The sequence below is a fragment of the Charadrius vociferus genome, unplaced genomic scaffold, assembly GCF_000708025.1.
Source record: "Charadrius vociferus isolate BGI_N301 unplaced genomic scaffold, ASM70802v2 scaffold201, whole genome shotgun sequence".
Classification (NCBI taxonomy): Eukaryota; Metazoa; Chordata; class Aves; order Charadriiformes; family Charadriidae; genus Charadrius; species Charadrius vociferus.
The window spans coordinates 1,735,900-1,756,054 of NW_009646936.1; the positions used below are offsets into that span (position 1 = coordinate 1,735,900).

The window sequence follows — 20,155 nt, forward strand, 5'->3', positions numbered from 1 at the left end:
ATGGCACAAAACCCGACTTGTAACAACTTAAATATATCGAGTTTGCATATCATTCTGATAACCCACCTATTTTAGGAAAGGAGGAAAAGAACCCATTAGTTCAGTGAAATAGTTAACGTAATTTTCTGAATGTTTGGATTTTTTCTGACATAAATGCTTTTTTTGAACTGATGCCTAAAACCAGTGCCTAATTAGATTGTGACTATGCAGGCTGAAGTACACAAAACTGTGTTCACATGTCATCTTAATTTACATTAGACTTTATAAATTTTAGTTTACTACAAAAAGCTAAGCCATTCTTACAGTCTATGTCTAGACCCGTTCACATCTCTGAATATGTCAAGATTTCTGTAAGATTTGCCAAGCGTTTCAGCAGATATAGGTTAGATTGGTTTTAAGAACCTCAGGAAACATCCACTTTTTAACACTGCCATAGTAAATTAAATGGTTAACTGTATTTTGACATCAATTCATGGAAGACAAATACTTGGGAATAATCTTCATAGACTGGGATAATCTTCCAGTTATTTCTTCAGACTTTTTGGCAGCTGAATAATTTCTCATTTGCCTTTGAGCCTTATGTAGCCCTGTCATTGTTATATTAATTTTTAAACTCAAACACTTAAGTTTTTATCACTGTGAAGGGTTACAGACTGACAAAGCTCTTTTCCTGAGTATACTGGCAGTGGACGGACAAGGCGTTTTCTGCACAAAATCTCCCTTTACTGCTAATGCCATATCACCTGTGCTGTTGATGTTGATGGTAGAGCTAAGTAGCTGAGGTAACCACCTGTGGTGAATAATGTCACACAGAGCCTGTACAAGAAGGTGCTTACGTGACCTTGAGCATCTTGTCTTTATGAGAAACCTCAGCATACCTACTGCTGAAGGTCCAAAGAGGGAGAAAACCAGGGGAAAATGGCCAGGAAAACAGAAGGCCTGAGCAGTGAAACAGAGCAGAATTGTAGGCCAGCCTCTTCTTAAAGCTCAGCACAGCAATAGAAACACAAGAAGAAAATCAGCTTTGTTTGAAGGTGAAAAAGAAATATATACCCTAGTACTACGTTAAAATATATACCCAGAGCTATAAAAATCTTTTCAGTCTGGCAGAAAGAGTTTTGCTGCCAGTATTTCATTGTCACTTGCTAACAACTGCCATTTTGCTCTTTTGGTGATGGAGACATTTGTGTCCAACCTACCGAACGTGGTGGTTGTCTGAAATGACGTAAGATCCCAGCCTTGGGCTTCCTGGTCAGGTCAGGACAGGCAGATTTATTTGTACACCTTCTCACTGTCCTGTGTTAACACTCTAGGATGCTGTGGGTGAGCGCTTAGCATGGCATCTCTTCACTTCTATGGCAGTTGGCAGCTCAGACAACCTACAGGTCCAAATTCTGAGTCTCTTGTTAAGGATGTGTTTCCCCATGTGGGCATGAATAGAGTCGAGACCAAGTTTGTTACTACTCGACAGTTGCTTCCATTATTCTGACACAAATTTTAAACATATAGCTTGATGATTGCTTTTCTTTGAACTGGTGTATGTAGAACTGTTGTATCTTGAATCTGAAAACTGTGTCTTTTGTTACGATTTTTAATACTATCATACTAGTAATGGTAATATCGTGCCGCTAATGGCATCCTAAGCTACATACTGCTTCAGTTAGTGGGTTCATTACTATCAGAGCTCATTACTTCAGCTAAGCAAGGCGCTCTGCTTGCAACCGTGCATAAATTCAATGCTTAATTATATTGTTGAAACAGTAATTAAAATGTATTAGCGCGACATCGTCAATTAAAGCTATATTCATAAACTTCATGAGGAAGTGTGCAGCAAGCCACGCAGCAGCGGGAAGCAACAGCAGGCAAGGTACCTTGGGGAGAAATGGTCCTTAATGTCGCTCTGCCAAGTGTTGCGCAGAGCAGAAGGGGCACGGTCTGCAGTTGCAGGACGGTGCGTGGGGACCAGAGCAGAGTTCTTCCGTTAAAGGCAATCCTCTGCCTAATTCTCTCCCCGCAGTGCTGACAATGTGGCCCTATGGCTTTCAGGCACTGCAGTTGCTATCGAACACCTTCAAATGATTGGCAGCCTTTTTTTTTTTTTTCCGCTGCCGCGGCAGCCTCACACAGGGAGAGACATTCAGCGTCCAGCATCTCAGCTACAGACAGCTAACGGTGGTTGCCTTTAGAGGGTTGCTACTCCTCCATTATTTTCTAAACGCTTCACCAAGGAGCAGCTACGTGACTTCCAGCTGCCCCCCCACCCCTGCAAATGTCTGTCTGTCCATCCGCGGTGTGGGCTGGGAAGCCGTGGGGCGTCGCAGCAGCCTCATCCTTGGGGACTTTAACCCGAGCGAGCGTGGCAGGAGAGAGGGACCAGCCCTGTGCTAGATCCGGGACTGTGCAAAGGGCTCCTGGCATTGCAGCGCTGCTCCACAGCTTGCACGAGGCAGCTGCGAGACGTCCCGCGGACAGCCTTTCAGCTGAGGTTTTCTTTTCCTTGTTTCCTTCATTAACCTCCTCACTTTGTGCGTTATTCAGCAGGTTTGCTGCTGCTGTGTGTACTCTCTTTGATGTTTACAGATTGTTTCTGTTAACTGCCACAGGTTTACACCATATGAATGGTATAACCCCCACCCGTGCAACCCAGACTCAGATGTGGTGGAAAACAATTTTACTTTACTAAATAGTTTCTGGTTTGGAGTTGGAGCTCTCATGCAGCAAGGTACACCGGTTACACTTCGTTATCGCACACGTCCCACAGTCTGCTCAAGGGCTTCTGTGCTGGTAAACTCCACCCTCTGTAAATGCAGCATATACTGTAAAACCTGATTTCAGAAACTAAGCAATAGAAGAAAGGAAGAAGACGACGTGCCACCACAACTGGAAGCAGGCAGAGGAGGGGAACCCGTGAAACCCAGAATAGGGTTGCAGCAGGAGGAAGGAGGGGAAGCATCTGAGAGAAAGGGAAGTGGCCAGGGACACACGGGAGTTTCTGGACCTGAAATGTAAAATAATCACAGGAGGGATATGAAGTGCTTCATGCTGGAGTTGAGTTTATTCGTATAAGAGGTTTGGCAACAGGAAAATGTTGGGCTCCATCCCAATGGAAACAGTAAGAGCCTTAGCTACCCTAGAAAAACTGTTTTAACTGCCAAACAAAAAAAGATGCTCTTTCTTCAGAAAGGTTGTTAAGTTTGCTGGCATTTGTCAAATATTTTGTCTAAAACCAAAACCAAACCTTTTTTTTTATGGCTTTTCTGCAGGTATGAGTCCCATCCTTCTGTAAATGCAGCCAACCCTACAAGCATTAACTTAACCCAGTCACAAGTCCCTGTTGCTGATGTTTTTGGAAACAGCTGACATTTTACTCAGTTGACAAGGAGGGGCAGTGAAGCTTACTCCATATGGGAAATCAAACAGATATGTGTACTAAACACATTTGTTTATGGCGTGTTTGTTCTAAGGTTTCCAGTTAAATCACTATTCCCCAAAACTGGGGTCCACTGTAAAGACTGAAAATATTTTCTGACAAACATTTCAAGTTGAATCAAAGCCGAACAAAAAAAAAACCACCCCATGACAACAACCAAAAAGGCAATTCAGAGGAAAGCCCAGCAGTACCTCGGTATTAAATTTGTAAACATTTAAGTAAGGAATATAAAACATCTCTGCATTCATCCAGGTACAGTTTATTCTTCCCTCTTTAACAGACATGAATAGCAGTAAAAAAAACCAAACATGAGGAGGATTTCCCCTAGATACAGTTGAGAATAAATTTTGCATTGTACCTAAGATGCACTTGCTTTTATTGGTGCACAAATTTATGGACAGGATATAGGTCTTCCTCATAGAAATTACTCTGAAGGAGGTTGGATGGAGGAAGAGCTGTTTCGTTTCGCTTTTTTGTTTTGTTTTCCTTCCAATTTCTCAGTAGAACACAGGCTGAGGTTTTACAGTATCAGGCAGGTGTGTGTATATAACTGTGGTTGCCCTGTGTGTGAAAGTGCCCCAGGATTCTGTGTTTCGATGTACTGCCTTTTTTGGAGTTTACCATCATCCACAGCAAACTGTGGGATGCAGTGTCTGCTCGTTACCACTACCTTGGGTACATGACAGTCAGCCCCAACCAGACTCTGCTTGTCTTTCAAGAAGATCAAAAACAAAACAAAAGAAAGAAAGAAAGAGAGAGAGAGAGAAAGAAAGAAAGAAAGAAAAAACATTTGTAAGGCAACACAAATGTTTCCATGTACAAACTTGTGGTGCGTGTGATTGTAAGTGCATCATCGTTAATGTGAAGAGTTTGAACATGATGTGAATGGTTGTGAAACTCTGCATTTACCGTTACGCTCTTTCTTGTTGGCAGCAGCTCCTTGTTATGCTTGATTGGAAGCCACATGTTATTAAATTTTAAAATGTGATGATCAGACTTTCTCTTTTCTACAGAGCGTGAGCAAAGTCTGGATCAGGATTGGCTGTCATGTCTGCCATAAAAAGGCACTAGAGAGACTTCAGCAAGTATTGTCTCTGACCCCGAGTCTTGCTAGCAACGTTTTTATTTAGACGTTACTTCCCCTGTTTTTCCCCTGAAAGTCTCAGATGTGTTATGCATACTCTGAAAGCATTCAAACAGGGCACATTTCATCCAATCCATTCAGAAAAACTATCACTTTCAGAAAGGCAAGCTATCCATCGGAGCCCCAGGTCAGCCAAGCGATGGGTCAGCCCAGGACTACCCCATTAAGGAGAGGGCTTAGGGCAAGGTAGGTGAGCATGGAACATGCATTAGTGCTTTTCCCTGGCATCAAGGCCCTTGAAAAGGTGAATGTTGAAATAATCATGGGAGTGATCAAAAAAGATGCTGGGCTGGCTTGATTCAGCTGGGAGCAGAGTGTGCTCAGCACCTCACAAAAGCAAAACCATAGCTCACTGCATAATTAATAGGCTCTGGTGTCTTGAGCTTAATTGAACTGAATATATTCCGCTGCTTTTTTCACAAACAACTTTTTGCTAGAGGAAATCACAGGAGGTTTAGCATCTCACCCCACAAATTGAGCACACAGGGCTTCTCCGCCTACTCTCTCATGCCACCGTAAGGCTGCGCTGGCAGATTTCATGGTTACTTGTTAAGATATCTGCAAGGTATCTGGATATTATGCATTACTGGAGTGTATATGTCAGAGCTAGGTATTACATCAGGGTCCAAAGTGTAGAAATTGTATTTCTATAGCTGTCTAAGCTTAAAAAAAATAATACCTTCAGGATGACCTGAATCAGTACTCCTAGAAGCCAGATTTTGCAGGTCAACCCCAGCTTAGAAATAATACACACTTTTTCTGAGAGCAACAATACCAAAAAGGAAAGGATTTCATTCTACTGAAAAAAAAAAAAAAAAAGATCAGAAAAGCAAGAAAGCACAACAGACCACAAACATAAACCCAGATAGAGCTATAGCTCTTGAAATGGGTACAATTGGACTCAAAAATTTCAAGTGAGATTTTCTGCTTTTAGACTGCTGGCTTAATTTGAAATCTGTGCAGCACCAGAGCTGCACAGGGCTGCACAGGCAGAGCATCTGCTCTCGCAGTTTGGCAATTCTGTCAACCTACTCAAACCCTTGGGCTATGCTTAGCTTTGACCTTTAAGAGACATGTCTATATGTTTACAAAGCTAAGTTAAATCTGTTTGCTGGTTGTTTGGAAAGATCTTACCCTTTTGGACTTTGCCCCTAAAGTCACATTCAGAGTTTTTGCAAAGTCTGGAAATATTCTCTGTGACATGTAAATTTCTTACAGAAATCAATAAATAGCTGGGGAGAGATAATATGTCAAGACATTTTTCCAGTCATAGAAATACATTTGTCACATGAAAATCTTTATGTGCTGAGATCTCCATTCACAGGCACTTAAGTACTTTCTTAAGTCCATCTTTCATCAACAAAATAATTATGCAAAGGCTTAACTTTGAAGTCAGAAGTGTTCAAGTGGCTGTCTGAGTGCTTTGCTGAACCAGATCCTTGAATCCCACCTAACGAGCTAAGTTCAGTGGAGACACCTCTAGAAAAAACAGCATAAAACTTGCATCCAAATGCTTAGAAATACAAGTACCTGTGGGGCTTAAATACAGTTTTTCTGTGCTGTTTAGAAGCCGTTTCAGCACGCTTAACACCCACCCATGCTGTTCTCTGGGGTTTTATGACAATGGCAGGTCACTTTGTTGGTGTGACATGCAGGCAGGTCTGCTAAAACCTTTTCAGCAAGAATGAGTGTTAAATACACTGTACAAAACTTTGCGGTGCCCTGTAGATCCAAAGGGTATGTCCATTCGCCCTTTGAATTTTCAAACCACACATTTGTAATAAGACGTGCTCTGGGTTCTGAGCTCAGGTTCACGCAGGTGGATGAGTTCACTGGAACCGTATTGATCTCTCTGTTTCTGCTTAGGTATGTCAATAGGATGAACAGGGCAGGTTTCTCTTGTAAGGAATTTCTGCCAGGTAGCTTGTAAGCAGGATAGCGTTCTGCTAAAGATCTCTGATTGAAAAATTGATTACAGTATACTGGTGAAAAAGGATTCAGGAAACAGACAAAACCACTAGTATAGCTTGCTGGGGATGTAAGAGGTTGATATCACAATGAGCATTAGCTCAGAGATGTAATGGGGCTTAGACCCGAGGATAATTCCATTTGTCATGTATCATGGCATACGTCCCCTTCACAGTGTGTTACCATTATAAATGTTAGCTGTGCATCTGTGAGATTATTGTTTAAATCATTTTATCATGCTACAGCTCATAAAAACATTCTGTGCCTAAAAACAGTCTGTGGTATCAGGAAAGGTATCTTTCGGCATCATTTTAATATGATTGTTTTGATGATATTGTAACAGGATCAGAGCTGATGCCCAAAGCTCTTTCTACCAGAATAGTTGGAGGAATATGGTGGTTTTTCACCTTAATCATAATCTCATCCTATACTGCCAACCTGGCTGCCTTCCTGACCGTGGAGAGGATGGAATCCCCCATCGATTCAGCAGATGATTTGGCAAAGCAAACCAAGATAGAGTACGGGGCTGTTAGAGATGGATCCACAATGACCTTCTTCAAGGTAAGATGGCATCAGCCAGCTCTGTACAGTCGGACTGACTCATGGCCCTTCAGTGATAAATGGTGAGGTAGAATCACAACACTAAGAAGGATTAGTGTAATAGGTATCCATAGAGGATTCTTCAGCAATATTAATGTAAAAGACCAGAGATTTTCCCCCAAGACATATGGAGAAACAATCTGATGCTGTACTGCTGTGAGGGGCAAACTCATGCCTTTGATGGGAGAAACTGAAGGGAACCAGGACATGGATGAGGGGACATTCTGCTCCAGGTTGTTTCTCAGAGGAGATCTCGGCTTCTTACAACGACTTGGCTAAGATTACTTGTGAAGGTCATGTTTGCACCGGAAAAATACTGCAGGCAGTCAAAGTGTGAGGTTTTTCGTCCCTTTTTTAAAATGGTTCATGGTCAATATTACACAGACTATTAATGTACGGGCCACATACACACATGAACAGATCTGTAAGTAAATGATCATTTTCTGTGGCTAATTGCTCTGTAGATAACCGCATTCTTTCTTTTTTTTTTTTTCACCATTAGTATTAATTACATACAAAATGGGTTAATCTCATAAAATGTCAACGTAAAAGCCAACAAGCTATAAATATAGCCTATACGCACGAAAATCCTGTGACAATTAGAATTAATTAGCAGCTTCATTGGTAGTCTCAGCAGGGAAGTTAAGCACTGAATGAACTGGTATCTTGCTTTTCACTGTAGCATCTAGGAATGGTGTTTATAGATAGACAAATATGCCTTTGAGGAGGACAAGGCACCGTGGGGAAGCAGCATGCGGGGCAAAATAATAATCGTGCCACATGTATGTGCAGGAGTGAGCAGCTTCAGCCCCCCGATGCTGAGAGCCCCAGCCCCTGCTGCTCCAGCCTGAGCTTCAACCACAAACCCTCCTGCTTCCACATGGGGCAAAGTGCTTCTGCACACACAGACAAAAAGGATCGTGGCTAAAGTATTTGGGTCATTCCTCAAAACGAATAATGCTCATCAAGGCTGTTTCAATCATGTAATAGATCTCATGGTAAGCTGTCCCTGATGGAGCTGTCAAGGGCGAACTGCCCTTGTAATGGCTCTCCCATGGCTGAATAGAAATGCTTCCACGCTGAAAGAAATGCACAAACTACAGCATTTCTCAGAGTCTCATTATAGTCAGTTCTTGAAATGATGAGCTGACATTTCCATTAAGAAGTGCTGGGAAACCCAGCTGGAGATAATCCTGGAAACTGCGTAAGGCAAGTACTGGACTCTCGTCAGGAATATAAACAGCCTGTGCCGCCTTCTGAAAGACTTTGGGAAACTCCCTTGTTCTAAGAGCTCTTCACTGCCCAGTCACTGTCATTGCTACTCTGAAGTCATATTCAGTGTCAGAGAGAAATCTTCAAAACATGTTGCTTCTATGGTTTTTCAGAGGAAATATCTTCTTAATTTTAGCATGAGAATTTCAGAACAAATTTCTAGAGCTGTTTCCAGCTTTACACTGATTTTTTGCACTATTTATCCCTGAAGTTAAAATTCGTAGGGTTAAAAGAATGTAAGCCTTTAAAAAAAAGTTTCAGACAAAGTGACTAAATATTTACATGCTATAAATGCTGGCTTACTTGTGTCTGACACATACATGTACACAAACACAAGTGAAAGAACACTAGTATTTGTACAGAACGGAGACGGATTCTCTGGCAGAGTGGAGGTGACATAGTGAAAGATGCATGAAAACTACAGTTTATCACACTTGTAAACCAGTGAGACACACACACAGTGTTAGGTATTATTCTTTTCATTACAGAAGCCCTTCAAGATTCCTTGCAAGATTAGGATTTCTTTACGCTGTCCAAAACTTACAAAAAAAAAAAAAAATCACAGAGAAGGTCTCTGTACGATAAATACGGCAGATACTTATGTATGCAAGAGGAAGACTGTGTGCTCTGTGAGGGCATGACTTTGCTTCCCTTGGGCTGTAAAATACTGCATATATTTCTTGAGCTAAGTAAGCACACACGCACACCTCCCCACACACTCCCCCCAGTGAGAGACCTGGGAATCAGGAGAAGGCAGGAGTAAAGGTTTCTGGCAGCAGCTACTCCCATTCTTGCACTGCACGTGCGTTACCGAATAGTTTAAGAAATGGCACCTTTGCCACAACAATTCTAGAGAAGACACCTGAAGTAACTCTGCCTTTCTTGGGAGCTGTGAAGTCCTGACCTGGCCTGGACGGTTTCCCCCGAGCTGCCCTGTGCCTTGACGGATTCTGGCAGCAGCCCAAAGCCCAGCGGTACCCCCCAACAGCCATACCCCTGCGATTCGAGGGCTGGAGGAGCTGAGCTGGGGTAGAAGGTGCTTTTCACGATGGGCACCCTGTGCTGGAGAGACAGTCCTGCCACCTGGGAGTGCTGACGTGATGGGGACAGGGAAAGGGAAAGGAGGAATCAGCACAACCAGGTGCAACAGCAGTTAAAATGTCCTGCAGCAGTGTAGCGCAGGGTTGGGTTGCATTAAGGAAGGGTCATTATTTCAAGTGTTTCCTGTGTTGCACGATTTGACTCATCTAAGGGCTACGCCCACTACTTAAACCAAGAAATGCCAAGAGAAACAGCAGACTCCTTCAGACCAACATTTTCTTAAAGCAAAACCAGGTATTTTGAGGCACTCCAGGTGTTCCTCACTATGGAGGAGAGAGGAACAAGAGAGTGCCTGTCATGTAGGACATGAGATGCAAAGACCAGATGAGTCTGATTTTCAGGACTATAAGAGACACACATAGCAAAAGGAATTCTGAAAATATCAAGTGCAGAAAAAGACCCTGGCAGGAAGCAAACTCTGAAGAGCTTTGGTTTAGGACTTTGTGCTTAAAGTAGCAGCAGGAACCCACTGAAAGATGGTATTACACAATGTACCTGCTGGATGGGATGCAGGATGGGAACCATACGAGAAAAGCAAGGCACTTCCACTGCTTTTCTGAAAACTCTATTTGCATTTATTCAAACTTACATCACTTTTTATTTAGTCTTGTTTATAATGCATATACTAACAGCTGTGGTTTTCCACAATGCCTTACACTAGTATCCCTGTTGTAATATTGTACCCAGGAAAAACTAGTGCTGAAGAGGCAATATTTTCAAGTAACTTTTTTGCAGTGACTATGCCTTCTAACCAGGTCATGAGGGGAATGAGAACAAAAGGAATTTAAATTATTTGGAGGAAAAAAAGGAGTTCTGACTTTGAAGGAATCTCAGAGTCAGCCTCCTCCCCTTACCCAGATCCCAGATCTAGCCACACCAGATGAAAATATACAGAAAACAGGGCCTGGACAGTTAAGGAGTGCTCCAGCGAGGGGTTGGAGTTCTAGGCAGGCGAGCCAGCAGGATCTCAGGCAGGATTCACCATCTGTGTGCATGTCCCAATTTGGGAAAAGTCCAACTGAAGGCAAGATGTTTCACATCCACAAATAGTGACACACACATATTTCTCCAGTCTGCTGTCCTGCTCTGTTTTCAACACATCTATAAATCTTCCATTGCTTTCTTGCCCTTCTGTGATAATAGATCTTAATCTCATGTTGCAACTCTTGCCAGCTCTTACCTTCTGATATGTAGACATGTTTCCACTGAAATCAATGAGAATTCAAAGGCCAGAATTTGGCATATGATCTATCCTGAAAAAAAAAAAGGGGGAGTTGGCAAATCAAGAAGCAAAGATTTTTCTTTCAAACTCGCCTGAATAAGGAATACATCCTTCCAGTGGATTCAATATCTGACTCAATCTACTGCATAAACATCATCAACTTCAAAAAATATTCCCAACTCAGCAGTTAAAATTGTTTCTACTAGTAAAAAGCCACTTAACCATCTTCAAAGTTTAGTGGTATCCTGTGGCTCACCAAACTTAGGAGGAATTTAGGTGACATCCACAGGTGTTGAATTTGCAGGTGAAGCGTATAAACATTTAAAGCTCAAAGAACCAGATAATCAGCCGCTCACAGGAATCCCCCCGACACTGGTGTTTAATAAGCACATATGGTCTCCACACACTGAGCCTAGAATCAGCTATGATGGCTAAAAGCTGAAGACAGGGCCTGTGAAGGAAGTGAGGATGTACTGCCCAGAACTGAGGAAACATAAGTGTGTGGAGGACCTCCAACTCATATTTACATTAAAATGTTGGTTTGTGTGTGCCTGGCTTGTGCTAGGCTGTGGCACAGAGTAGTTTGGCAGAGGTTGGCTTTGCCATCTTGAGGTAAAATAGTTTCTGTTGACAGTTTCTAATGGTCCAGCTGTCTGTAGGTCTACATTGATATTTAATGCAAAAGTGACATTGTGTGCCCAAATGGGAACAAGGGGACATCAGCACTGCCTTTCCCTGCAGGGTGCCTGGGTCCCTCAGGGGGTCCCACAGCACAGGGGAAGGAGTGGGCAGGAAGGGATGTTCAACACTGTACAGAGGTGGCTGGGGCTTCTGGTGTCCCTCTTCCCTGTGCAGCTGGGCATTGACATGGGACATGTACACACTCCTGCCGGCAAACGACCCCTTAACTTTAGTGGGAGAAGGATGAAGTCCTTAAGTCTGACTGCAATGGAAAGCAGAAAGCGGAAGTTTGCTTAGAAGCTGGTTTGGGCTTGTTTCTCAAGCTTTATCCTTGAAGCACGTGACTTCTAGGCAAGTGATACAAATACAAAAGAGCTGGTACCTTATGCATCATCAGGGTTTTGGAGCAGTGTGTTTGCCCTGATGGGCAGAAGCCCCGCTTCTGAGTGCAACTGTTTCCAGCTGCACTCCTTTATCTGGGTTATGTGCTGTAATCCATGTAACAGCATTAACCCCCAAAAAACTTCAAAGCACTTCAGAGTCATGCCAGTAATGAAGTTCCTGGCACAGCAAAGGAAGTGAAAAAAGAGATTCCTCAGCGTAAAGCACAGTAAGAGAGAAAGGCTGCGGGAAGGAAAACCCTGCTACCAATTCTCTTTCGTTCAAGATGTGCTATTGGCATCGGTCACCACAGAAGGCTGAGGAATATTTTACAAGTGTAATTTGTGTGCTGGTATGATTCTGTGCCCTCATTTTCCCTCCTTAGAAATCCAAAATATCAACATATGAGAAGATGTGGGCGTTCATGAGCAGCAGGCAGCAGACAGCACTGGTGAAGAACAATGATGAGGGAATCCAGCGCGTGCTCACAACAGACTATGCTCTGCTAATGGAGTCGACCAGCATAGAGTACGTGACTCAGAGAAACTGCAATCTCACCCAGATCGGGGGGCTCATTGACTCGAAAGGCTACGGCGTGGGAACCCCTATTGGTAAGCTGCTTTCCAGCACAGGTGTTGTGGAGCCCACCCGGCAATGTCCCCTTCAGAAGTTTAGATGGCCATTTGAATCATGTCCTAGTCTTTTGCAAACTTTTCTCATCAAAACAGATGCTGGGAGCCTCCTTTTAGGCAAAACATCTGCTCTTGCCCTGCTCATCCGCAAGCAGTCTCTGCAAGCAGGAGGGAATATAGCAGTGCAGGCTGCATCTGCAGAACGAGGTCGAGTGACCTGCTTGCCTTCTGGAGCATCCCATTTGTAGCAAACTGGGTATCCTCCGGGCTGCTTGAGGTCCAAGTCGCTCTACTGAAACTCAGTTTAGTTTGAGAAACCAGTAGTGTCTCTGAGAAAGTGAAAGCGGTTAGGACAAGTGTTATATCCAATGTATGCATCCCAAAGAAAGCTGCATGAAAGGAGATGAGTTTCTGATCTATTTCATGACCTCAGAGCAACACATAAGACCAATGAGAAGCAATCGCAAAATTCTGCATCTGCATCAGGGATTTCAGTGTTTTGAGCTAACCAGAGTCTTAAGGCTCCCAATCTCTGTGAACTCTTTCCAGTAGACCTTTTCTAGCACATCTGGTGTCCTTTTCAAGATTTTCTAATTGAAGAAAATTATAAATAGTTTCATTTTTTTTTTGTGCTGTGTTCTTGTGAATAATCGGCACTGGGCAACCAGATCTTTTCCCTGTATAATATATGTCTCCATATTGCTCACATTTGCCATGCCATGCTCAGTTAATAGCTATGCAATTTTATTGTCCTCTGGGGAATTATTCAAGGCAATATCAGTTTACACAGATATAACAGGTGAATTATTTGGTCCACCGGTTGCTTGGTAGACCAGATATAAATAAGGAGAAACACTGCTGCACTTTGAACTGTGATTCTTTATGCTACTGAGTATCTCAGACAGATTGTCATATAGATAACATTTTAAGTATATTTTTCCCCTGGCTATGTGAGAACAGCCTTCTCACCCTGAGGAACATGACACAAAAGCTAAAATCCCTAATAAAGACAAATGTATGGCAAGAGTTTCATTGCAGTTATAAAGCTGCCACACTTTAAACCAAGAACAATGCAGGAATAATTGGAACAGATGGTAATCCTCAGAGAGAGTGCGTCCATTGGAAATACAGCTGTGAAATATATTTATAAGATGTTTCTTGTATGATAAATGTGCCTTAATTTTTTTCTTAAGGAAAATCAGCAAAATTCAGGGGAATAGATATCTCCAAGCACTGTGGAATAATTCAGTGCCATCAGGCATCTTAAATTCTGAAATGATCGATTTCATAAACGAGATAAGTTGTGGAGATCCTTTCACTATTCAGATGGACCCCAAAGGCTCTGTTATTTTTCTCATAGCATTCAAGACTATTGATTGCAGAAAATGTATGGAAAAAAAAGATGACCTGTCTGTGTCTTAACACCAAAGTTTCAGCAAGTCTTAACTGGTCTGCATTTGTTCCTTCAGAAGAATGCACAACCACATGGCTAGGGTTTGCAGCAGCAACAGTATGCCTCACACTCCAAAATTTCCAGTGAATGAGCTGAATATCATCACTATTTGGCTCCCAAAGAAACAGGAAGGAGAATTTTTGAAAGTTCTGTGAATCCAGGAAATGCACTCTTTTATCAGTGCATCTTCTGCAAGTAAAAAACTGCACATACAGGCTGTCTTCCTGCTTCTTTGTGCTGAGTGAGGATAAAGGGAATTTAGGTGTACCAAGAAACATCTCTATGTTTATTAAGGAGCCGATGTGTCACAGAGAGGAGGGCTTTCATCAGATTCTGTGTAAAGACCATTACTAACAAAAAATCTGCAGCAATGGTTGGTGGTGAACTTAATGCACTCTGGAAATACCTCACTTCTAAGCAAAACCAATGCAAAATGTAACCCCGGGATGAATCCGGCTGAAGAAAACAGCATTATTATAGATGTCAGGACAGGTATTAATTCCAGTATCACTGCCAGTGCTGATGCTAGTAATTCTAACAGTAAAGCTATTACCAGTTACTTGGGAGACCACTAAGAAAGTAGATAGATGCATTTCTTGGCCTTAAAGGTAGGTTGTTAATAGCTCAGAGTCCATAAATGATGTGCTGAATATTCAAAGAGGTGTAGAGATGGATTTGTGTGCGGTTTTAGTGCTCACCAATAAAACATCACCAATCCAACACTTCAGGTCCACTTGACAAACTTTAAAAGCACGTGTAGAAATATAGATGTACCTGTTACCCTCAAGACGAATTGTGATAATCCTGCTGGCAACCTAAACACGGCAAGAAAGAATGAACGTCCCCACAAATCCTGCGTTGTGACTTAGGCTGCTTCACTTTACCTAACGGCTATGTCCTTTCAGACAAGGGAAAATAGATGAGTCCTATAATCTAAGAGACTCCAGCTAGCAGGGCAACAAACTTCTCCTAAGGTAGAAACAATTCTGCTCTTTCTTCTGAGAGGCGCTGCTGTTTTCAGTGGTAATAATTCACTTCTCTGTGTAGACAGTTCAGAAGGTATTTCTGTTTTGTTTTCTGTCGTGCTTATTTTTGGTTCTTTAATAACATGCATAGAAATCATCTATTCTTACAGCAGGCGTATTTTCCTTTCAAAGCTGGCTACTTCAAGCAGTGGCTGCTGATTGCTGGCTTCCCAGATGGACTTTGTATAATCTGACACATGTCTCTTGGCATCTGTGGTCACAGCATGTCCTAGTGCTGGCAGTAAGACGCACTGAAAAATAGCTGCGTGTTGGCGCAACAAATGAAGAACTGCAATGTTTTTCACACTGGTTCTCCTCAGACAATGCTGCAGGCTGAAGGAAATGGAAAGCGGAGAGTGGGACTTGTATTCATGGTACAATTATTTTTAATAATGTCCTGCACAGCAATATAAGAAAGTAAACTGAAGCTGTAAGGCTAAAATTCCAAGGCTATTTAGATGCACAAAGACATAAAAGTGGTGCCTAATAAGATTTTTCTTAAGTGTCCATGTTTATATGTACCATGCTATCACTGAGATTCTGGCACACGTTCTGCCTTAAAAATTTGTTTACCTTGATTTGATTTAGAATTGCAACTGCTTTAATTTGCAGCAAGATGTGACTTTTGGTGAAATTACAGCTTAAGAAAATAGTCTTATTAATGTGCTAAGGGAGAGGAAAGGATGGAGGGTAGTTAGCTACATGGACAAAAGACTGGCTGGACTTGATGACCTTAAAGGTCCCTTCCAACCTAGACAATTCTATGATTCTACGACACACTATTTCAGCCCAGATACTAAACTCTTCCAACTGTAGGAAGTACAACATGGCAGGATTTGGGGGCACATCTATGCTTTCAGAGCCAAACAGCTTTTCTTGTAAGCCTCTCCTGCTTGCTCTCATAAAATCCTTGCCCCGTAAAGAAAAGTCACTCTCGCAATGCCAAACCCAACTCCCACTTGTCTATTATAATCAATAGCAGGATTGCTGCTGTTATTGTTGAGAACTTCAGCTTATGTCAATGTGGGAAAAGATATTTGCTAGCAATTTCCTTTAACTAGGTGCTGCTTCAGAAGCGGGGCAATGGCGAATCCTCTCCCTTGTCCCCCTTTAGGGCTACAGACTTGTGCTGCTGCAAGAGCACCGGATGGCTGAAGGGACTTGCAGGCGGCAGAGATTTTTTGGAAGATGAAGAGCCAGAGCAGAGCACGTGAGAGGCAAACCTAAACAGATTGTACTGCCCAACGTGACCCCACTATTTGCCAGACACTGTACAGGCCCATTAATTCTGCTGAGCCTGTAGGCACATCATTTAGCAAGCTGCTGGCCTGCAAATAAAAAGCATGAAATACTTGCTATTTTCAGTTTGCAATGCCAATATTGTTGCAAGTCATGGAAAAAAAGACTCGGCCGCCTTGTGTTCTTATAAGTTGTGAGGTAGCTGAAGTGGAGTTGTGGGCTTATGCAGCTATAAATGAGAAGAGAATGTATCTGACTGACTGTGGGCTTTTCTTATGCAGCAACTCATTTCACATGCAGTAGGAAAAATAAGCAGATGTTGAAGTAAATAGAAGAGATGCAAAGCAGAAAGTCTCCAAGGATGCTCAAAGCAATATTCAAACATGATATGGAGGAATTACTTAGCAAGGAAACCCACTGCCAAGGCTTAAATAAACCTCAGTAGGAGACCCTAGAAACTATAATGAATTCTCAAACAAATAACCACACTGAAGGAGCCTTCTGGTTTCCAGTCCCCAGGGCAGACACCAACACTCAGTCAGTCCTCTTCCCCTTCCAGCCGAAGAGAAACCGAGACTTTCTAACTGGAATAATCAATCTTGTGATAAGGGAGCACTTTTGCTTCTGATAGCAGCGGCTTGCTCCCTCCCTGCCTTCGCTTTGCTGCAACCAACACTGACAGGTCTTACTCTCACCTTGCAGGGTCTCCTTACAGAGACAAGATCACCATCGCCATCCTCCAGCTGCAGGAGGAGGGAAAGCTGCACATGATGAAGGAAAAGTGGTGGCGAGGCAACGGCTGCCCCGAGGAGGACAGCAAAGAAGCCAGCGCTCTTGGGGTGGAGAATATTGGGGGCATCTTCATAGTGCTCGCTGCAGGGCTTGTTCTTTCAGTGTTTGTAGCCATTGGTGAATTTATATATAAATCAAGGAAAAACAGCGATATTGAGCAGGTGAGTCACCCGTTTCCAGCTTGCTTATGTTGCTGGGAGGCTGAGGTTTGTGGATGTGGAGGAGACTGCATTATAAGTCTCTTTGCTGGAGTGCAGATTTTGTAGTGCTGAACTCTCACCATGTGTTTCTGGCACTAAAGACAAATAATTTATTAAAAAGAACAGGAAAGTACCTCACCCACAGTCCAATTAGTGCTGTTTAGTGTGGCAGTGCAGAACAAGAGCAATTAATTTCTCAAACAGTTTCTGCTTGATCTTTAAGACTTCAAGTATAATTTATGTTGGAGAGGAATAAAACACAACTGTTTTGTTTGGGTTTTTTTTAATATATATGGCATTAGCATCAAGCCTTTGAGTAACAACAAGAATGTACTTCCAAATCCCCAAGTGTAATTTTTCTCTTGCTCTAGAAAGCATTTTTTTCACTTCAAAGCAGAGAAACCTACTGAAAGGTGATGGATGCCACAGTAAAGTAAGATTATGGAGCCAAAGAAATTCTGGTTATAGCTCCACTGAAGCATAATGAGCAATTTAAAAGGGCAGAGGGAAAACAAAGGAAATGCTGTGTATAAATCATGCCTTGAGTATTACAGCAGTTCGTGAGATAGAACCAGTCGCTAAAATAAAGTCTAAACATCCGTTTACCGGACTACCAGCCTCTGTGAAAGAAAGAAGGCATGAGCAGCAACTCAGGGTCTGTTCTCAAAGTGGTCTGCTAACCCTCTTACTCTGACTGCCTTCCCTGGTGCCGCTTTGGTTCTGGCCATCTCCCAGACCCTGATGTAGTCCTCTTTGGCTCAACAGCTATAGCTGCCCTGATCCTTTCCACTTCAACAGGACTTATCGTAGGGACGAGGGTCACATTACACTGCATGATGGGTGACCCCTGAAGCAGTCACCAAGAGGTGGGTTCATATCACCTAACTTCAGGTTTCTAGACTTGAGGTATCTATTTTGAAGTGAGTTGTTTAAGCTCAGTTTGCCCTTTTAGATGGGAAAAGCAGGAGCTTTTCCATGGGCAATTCATCGTCTTCATCCAAGGTGTAATCCTGCAAGGCTGATGACACAAATGCCAGAAATGACTGTTGAGAAAAAGAAAATTAATGAAGGCAGCAGGGGTGAGTGGGAGGAGAAGGAGAACATTTTGAACTCAGTCTCAGAGGTGCAGTTTACACTGCATACAGCAGTGGTGCTGGGTGGTGAGAGCGATTGACACCTGAGTGAAAACAAGCAGCCAGGGCTGAGGGCCTCAAGAGGACAACAGCTGATTTTGGATAGGATAAATCATCTGTATCTCCTTGCTGCCAGGAAGGGATCACTGTAAGCTAAGGCTATGTGCCTGCTGTTCAGACAGCCGGAAGGAAGAGAGCTGAATCCTACCACGCATCTTCATTTTCCGAATGGCAATTAGTGCTGTTTTGCATCCATGACACCTAATGCCAATGTTAGTGGACTTGGTCCTCACAGTATCCTGCAGGTGAGGGCAGCTCCTGACCGTGCAGACATCTCAACGAGTGTCTGAGCAAGATCTCATTAAAAGCAATGGCACAGTCCGTGAACAGATGCAGTTCATGTGGAGCAATTTTGCAGTCCATATTAATCAAAGGGTCCCTGTTTTGGAATAAGTCAGAGATAAAGGATGAATGTATTTTGCACATATTGCAGCTTTTGCATTAGCACTTTAACCCTATAGAAAAATTTTAACAAAAAATGCATAAAGAATTTTTGTTTCATTCATGTCTCTGGAGATCTTTCATTCAAATATGTCCTGGAAAACAGTTGCAGCTAATTAAAAAGTTTAATATACATGCTAACATGGTGCAGAATAACCTGGAAATTCTTCAGGAGTCTGGGAAATGCTATGCATTCCTGAAGTCATACTTAAAGTAGACCTAAAGCTATACATTGTGAAGGAGTGTTAATTTGCTTAGCAATATGTTGGGTGAATAACATAGTATTCAGGGGTACATATATACATATACCATATCTGAAACTGTACTATTGGTTCACAGCAATGTGTTGCTTATTATAGGCAGTATCCTAATAATTAAAATCTTTAGGTAGGTTAATGTGGCAACATCATACTTCTTTTCCAGGAGTAATTTTACAGAGTAGAATATCAGTGATTCCAGTGTTACGTTCTGATTTTTCTGTTGGTTTTGGTTTTGTTCTGGTGAAATCAGAAGCTTAGACAGAAAATGCTATACAGTGTATATTATCACTAAGCTAATCCAAAGCATGAGTCGAATACAATCTATGACTTTTCTGTTTCCATAAATAGAATCTCTTTTGATTTAAATAGCTTTTGAATCTCATTCTCATGTTTGTTTTTAATTTTACTTCTTTCATTTATTTATTTTCTCCATTTTTCTTTTCTTGCATGCAAGGCCTTTTGTTTCTTTTACGGACTACAATGTAAGCAAACCCATCCGTCCAACTCCACTTCTGGCACCACCTTATCTACGGAGTTAGACTGTGGCAAGTTAATCCGAGAGGAGCGAGGGATTCGAACACAGCCCTCAATTCACACTGTGTAGTCAGGAAAGAAAAAAGGTGTGTCCCATGGAAAGCATTAAACTTAAACAGTACACATAATGGCAAAGGTTGTACTCACCAACATGTAGTTAACAACTTCAAAGTGCCTCTTGCTTCAGCAGGCGATAAGCTTATCTAACACAAATTGTCAAACAGCAGGAGATAAGCTTATCTAACACAAATTGTCAAAGTCCTGGAAATTTGGGCAGTTTAAATGCATATCACAGAAAATAATTACACCTACAACATAGAGTGAGTGCAACAGACTGTAGTAGATTTTAAGAATTATCACAGTCTCTGTGTACAATTGTCGTCTTGTCATTTCATGGGGTAATTCACCTTTTTCAGGTAAGAAAAATTATTTAACTCCTTTTCATCTCCTACCAAACCTGAGTAAACTAATGGCAGTCTCATTACCAAAAGCATGGAGAAATATTTTGTTTGGTCTCTGCCAAAGCATTCAGCAAGTGGGGCAGGCAGTTCTTTATAAACCTCAGAAAATAACCTGCAGGGCTCCAT

General features: G+C 42.3%; 1 protein-coding gene across 1 annotated transcript in view; it reads left to right on the forward strand.

The window, feature by feature from the left end:
• Positions 1 to 20,155, forward strand: part of GRIK1 (glutamate receptor, ionotropic, kainate 1) — a 239,115-nt gene that overhangs the window by 210,972 nt on the left and 7,988 nt on the right. Inside the window, exons 13-16 of the mRNA XM_009894929.1 lie at positions 2,604 to 2,722; positions 6,886 to 7,103; positions 12,185 to 12,410; positions 16,851 to 17,101. Coding sequence (XP_009893231.1) covers positions 2,604 to 2,722; positions 6,886 to 7,103; positions 12,185 to 12,410; positions 16,851 to 17,101 — 814 coding nt within the window. The remainder of the gene's footprint in view (positions 1 to 2,603; positions 2,723 to 6,885; positions 7,104 to 12,184; positions 12,411 to 16,850; positions 17,102 to 20,155) is intronic.